Source organism: Penaeus monodon, chromosome 38 (genome assembly GCF_015228065.2).
Source record: "Penaeus monodon isolate SGIC_2016 chromosome 38, NSTDA_Pmon_1, whole genome shotgun sequence".
Classification (NCBI taxonomy): domain Eukaryota; kingdom Metazoa; phylum Arthropoda; class Malacostraca; order Decapoda; family Penaeidae; genus Penaeus; species Penaeus monodon.
In genome coordinates this window covers 28,499,139-28,504,876 of record NC_051423.1, presented here as the reverse complement: position 1 = coordinate 28,504,876, position 5,738 = coordinate 28,499,139, and the positions used below count along the sequence as shown (strand labels likewise).

Genomic DNA, 5,738 nt, shown 5'->3' with positions numbered 1-5,738 from the left:
AAGAGAGAGACGGGGGGGAGAGAGAGAGGGAAGGTTTAAAAAACAGAAAGAAGAGAAAGAAAAATAGCCTCAACTCACCTTAACTGCCACATCAGAGTCTTCCAGCCCGTTCCATCTTGCTCTAATCAAGGCTGAGAACTGACCTCGTTTGATGTTTTGTCTTGTTGAAGTCAGGTGGTCCATACTTATGATCTGGTAAAAGGAAAAAAAAATTTACTTACACCAGAAAAACATTACCACATCATGGCAAAACCCTATACACCTGCCTAGCCTTGCACTTCCTTCCTTGTGATAGACAGGGGATTGGCCAAGGTACAGTAACATTGCCTCATCAGTAGCACACCACATCCAAGGGTAGTGTTGATTTACTGAACATACTGTACTCCCCGTGTCCACAAACCAGAATAGTTATCTGCTAATTATGAAGTCAGCATCATCTCCGGTGTGGCCACGAGTGCACCAACACATGACAAAAAATACTCTCAATTAGACACACCAGTGAACCAGAGCAGGGACTACATGTCAAAGCACTCACCCTAGGCCCGGACTGGCTGTTGTTCTGAACTTGCTTGTCCTTACTGGCACACACAAGCAGCAGCTCAGCATAATCATAGTCGGAAGGTGGTAATATCCTCGAAAGCTTGACTCCTAGTTGGTCTTTCGTAATTAAATCTCGCAGAAGATTCTTTAGGCTGTCATGTAATTCCTCTTTTTTACCTTCAAGGTGAACCTGAAATATGAAGATGGATTTGGGACTTTTCATATGAGTCTGATATAAATGCTCTCTCTCTCTCTCTCTCGCTCTCTCTCTCGCTCTCTCGCTCTCGCTCTCTCGCTCTCTCGCTCTCGCTCTCACTCTCGCCCTCTCACTCTCACTCTCACTCTCACTCTCACTCTCACTCTCACTCTCTCTCTCTCTCTCTATCTATCGACCTCTCTCTCTCACCATCGACCTCTCTCTCTCAACATCGACCTCTCTCTCTCACCAGCTACCTCTCTCTCTCACCATCGACCTCTCTCTCTCACCAGCTACCTCTCTCTCTCACCATCTTTCTCTCTTTTATCATCTCTTTCTCTCACAATCTCTCTCTCACTACCATTTACTCTTTCTTTTGCCTCATCAATCCTTTGCACTACTCATGGGGAAAATATTTTTTCTTTAGTTGAACCATTAATTTTTTCTTAACCTAAATAAGAAAATCATGAAGTTACATTCACATTAAACTCAAAATACATAGAACACCCCTCATAAAATCTTCTAACTTACCTTCCCACCCTCTCTGTCTATGGTAACCGTTATAGGAGGCTTATTTGCTTCTACAATTATATCCAATTTGTACTTCTCGTGTTCTGTTGTGGACTCCCTCAACAAACCAACACCAACTTCTCCTCCTCCCTTCTCCTTAAGCTTCTTAGCTGAAAATAGCTTTCTGGAAGAAGAACAGCATGTATGAATTCATTTTTAATAATGAAACAAAAATGGGGAATTGTGCAACTTTGTCTTAAAAGAGGTGAAATGACTATATTATGAAAGGTTGAAAGAGGTTTCATGATTTTGCTCCTGACAGCATCTCTACAATAACTCAGGTCCATCATGATACAACATATGAAAATAATAACTTTAAACAGATATTTACAAGTACCTCATGGAACAATAAATTCAAGAATAAGACAAGAGTTAACAAATTTAGATAACATTCAAGATGGATCTATATATGCCCATGCAGCAAACTTCTTTGAAGTACAACATAGTGAAGACACCACAGAATTATTTTTCTTTCAGTTAGGAATATTCAACAAAATAAATAAATATATACACAATACCAACATTCATTATGATGTCCTTATTTTTACATCACAAACACTTGCGAGGGCACTTTCTTTTCAAAGGATCGTATTTGGCAAGTAGAGATGTGTCCACAAGTCAATGCCCTTCCTACCTTATCAATTTAGCAGGCCTCCAACCTGTTTTATTTCAAAACCCTACTGGTCCCCATCCATCTGCATTATTATAATACTACAATGGTCCCCTAACAGTACCAGTAATACTAATGATACTAATGATAATCACCCAATACTACCTTTATTCATTATTAATATGATTAAACTTACAATTACTGTAAAAAATATTACCCCACTGGTCCATGGCATTTATTGCTACGAAGATAGAGAAGAGAAGGTGTTGACAGTTCTTGGCACAAATCAAAATTCCAATTGCGTATGAGACGGTAGTACCTGAAAATGCATTAGAATGTATAAAATATTTATATCAATGTATAAGATATTTATATAAAATACATGAAATCATTATAAAAGCAATTACCAAAAATAAATCAAAATCATATCTTACCCATTCAAGCAGCCTACAAAAGACTCGAGCTGCTCTAACGTCTGCAGTTTGAAATAACATGGGACACCTGTTTCTCTGGACAGTTCAACAGTAAGGTCCTGAAACCTTGTCGACACAAATACAAGTTCATCCAAGCGGCAAAGTTGTATCCATGCCTTAAAAATAGTAATATTAGTTTGGTTAACAACTTCTCATTTTATGAGGATTTTACATTATATAATGAATATCATAATATACATTCAGTGAATGATTAAATCTTTACAACTCTCTCTAGCATAACATACTAAGATATAAAAACATCATTTAGAAGCGAACTTAGACATTTCTGAATTCTGAACTGTGCTTCATCTATATCAAATAATAATCAAATTGCATCAAACTTCATACCCCTTTCCTCTGAGAAGCATATGTATAGCGCAGACCAGGGTATTCAGAATGGAAAGGATCTATGACCAGTCTGATGTTGTAGTCTTTCCCAGCCTCATCCATCAGGAGCACATATTCTTCAGTGCCATAACTGCATCGTTTTTCTTCAACCTGACAAGGAAAGGAAAGTAAACTTGTGGCAATTAATTCAGAAAAAGAAAAATACTTTTGACTCCTGTTGAAGTCAGAGTCAATATGCAAATTGATAATTGATATATAACTTCCATCCAGACTAATGTAAAATACACTCTAAGATACACTGTCACTAGGAAGCAAAGGACCCTAGAGTTTAACTAGCTGAACTCTGTCAAATTTTCTTAACCTACAGGAATTACATGTCCTCCAATCTGTATGTCTCCCAAGCCACAAAAAAGGGTTGTTTTTGTAAGTTTCACTATACCAAACCTGATTTGCTGATATTTCAAAACCTCAATTTTACACACCAGAAAATCTACAGTTCACATATCTAATACATACAAGCATCAATACAATGCAAACCAGAAAAAAATATTGCAATTACTGGCCTTGTATGAAACAAAATAACCACCATACGAAGTAACAAAATCATACTTTTATCCTGTAAACCAGTAAAATACTGATAAACATCTAGATATATACATGGTAATAACACAATGATATACCAGGAGGTAATTATGTGATGTATAATAGTATGGTGTGTGGAGGAGGAAAATGGGAGAGGAAAAGATCAGGGGTTTGACTGGTTGACATACTGTACCACACATTAATTCACACTTGATATATTCCATTCACAAGAAGAAATAGGTGGGACTGTATGACTGACTCAGAGAGAGGAGGGCCTACAAGGGAAATGAGTGTATAGGGTGATATTATTGGTGTAGCTGGAGGAATTTTATCAAATGGTACTAGGTATATTACAGGACACTACATGACAATCATGGCAAATAGTAAAGCACATACATTGTGCATTTTGCCATTACAGCAAACAGATCTTTCAGGGTTAGTGATTTAATATGAGGCAAATAGTTTGTGTTTTTCTGCTTTGAACCACCATCCTAAAAATATATATATATTCTCAGTTGAAAACTGAAAGCTTACAGGTACCTTTTAAAAGTCAGAAAAGATAGTTTTTTTTATGTCACTACTGGTACAAGTTTATTTGTTTAATATGGAAAAACTAACAATGGATACCTTTAAGACATAACTCTTAACAGGAATCAAGGAGCCCTAACCTGATTTGGCTCACTGGACATGGATGGTTGAGAATTTTGCCAAGACACCATTCTTGAGCCTTTCATAACATAGTAATCAATCAGGCTGTATAACAAATTGAAATATGAGAATAATGCCTAATATCATAACTAAGTAGACTTAATGTATAACAATTATGATAATGCAGTAATACCGATAATACACCTCATTTTATTTCTATTACATAATAATGCAGATAATAGACCTGATTTTATTTTTATTACATGATAATGTTCATTATGATATAGATTATAAAAGGACATGACCACCATTACCACTGTTCACCTTATATCATATTATTATCAATGTTATTGCTTCTACCACTTCTGGTATCATTATCACTGCCATTATCATCATCATTAAAATATTATTATCATCACTCTCATTAGATTTATCTATAACTTAATACATTATCATGACTACCATCATAATCATGACTATCACCATAATCACCATAATATCATTATTATAGTATCTACTGGATAGATTCCTGTAGTCTTCAGTGGCTGATAACTTTAAAGTTGGAAAAAGTTTCAAAGCAAAAATAATGTCCAATGTTATTACCTATATAACACTTTAATGACGTATAACAAAATCTGGTATCTTACCTTAGAAAGGTATCGTTCATGCACAAAAGAAGCATCTTTATCTCTCCAGGTGTCAAAATAATGGACCACATTTTTCTTTACATTCAGTCTATTGGCAAATCCATTCAACTCTTTTGGCATGAAACTTTTGATATCCACATTTTCCACTTTCTTAGCTGAAAGGAAATGCAGATTACAATCAACAAACATGAATTGCTCAAAAATTATCTTATCACAACAAGATACTATTCTCACAATATGCAGTAACCTCCACATTGTCAAGATGGAGAACTGGAATGATCTAAACAGACACTATTCAGAAACACAATTAACTCTTCAAAGCATCATTACTCATCCAACGCACATGGGCTTGGTTTTAAATATCCTAGAGAATGATAAATGTTTTAAGGATAGTTTATACTCCCCAAGCAGACATAGCAGATACATCTCTGCTGATTCACCCCACAGTACATCTAGTAACATCTTCCTACACTTCACTTTCCAAAACTGTTGCCATTTTCCACAACACAATTACATAAGAATGTTCACACACCATTACACTGCATTTATACAACACCACTACAACTAAACCAACACTGCTGAGATATGACAAGCTTTACAATCACAATGGCACTGCTAAGATATATGATGAGAGTGTAAAGCACAAAGATTTTTCTCTATATTTCTATATCATATCTTTTGTGACTAGTTGCAATCTTTAGCACTTGCCTGAGATTCTCCCTGAACAGATCTTTGACAACCCCTAAAACATTTTAATATGATCAGCATGAATTGGTTTTAATATTATGAGAGTGGGGAAAATGTCTATCATATGAATCTTTACTTTTTCATTCTCTATGTTTATGACAATGACACAGTCACATTTCTTCTTTCCTGCCTCTGGCATGTTTACCCTTGTATGTAAATAACCTTTAAAAGAGATTCATAAAGAAAAGACAAACAATTCTGTCTTACTTGGGTTATTCAGCAGATACAGCAAAATGTCTGTCACAACCAAGCCGAGGCCATCTTCCGGGTGTTTTATCAATTCAGGTATTTCACTGGCGTGGAAGTCTGCTCGAACCTGTGGGACCAAAGTAATGCTGCAAAGTGCCGCAAGGAATGGAATTTGAGAAGGAAGAGGG

General features: G+C 36.0%; 1 protein-coding gene across 1 annotated transcript in view; it reads right to left on the bottom strand.

The window, feature by feature from the left end:
- Positions 1-5,738, bottom strand: part of LOC119596782 (tyrosine-protein kinase hopscotch-like) — a gene marked incomplete at its 5' end in the record, with an annotated part of 26,338 nt that overhangs the window by 18,109 nt on the left and 2,491 nt on the right. The window contains 8 exons of the mRNA XM_037946106.1: positions 79-192; positions 536-730; positions 1,268-1,430; positions 2,134-2,235; positions 2,351-2,505; positions 2,738-2,887; positions 4,615-4,769; positions 5,569-5,677. Of these exons, the coding sequence (XP_037802034.1) occupies positions 79-192; positions 536-730; positions 1,268-1,430; positions 2,134-2,235; positions 2,351-2,505; positions 2,738-2,887; positions 4,615-4,769; positions 5,569-5,677 (1,143 nt within the window). The remainder of the gene's footprint in view (positions 1-78; positions 193-535; positions 731-1,267; positions 1,431-2,133; positions 2,236-2,350; positions 2,506-2,737; positions 2,888-4,614; positions 4,770-5,568; positions 5,678-5,738) is intronic.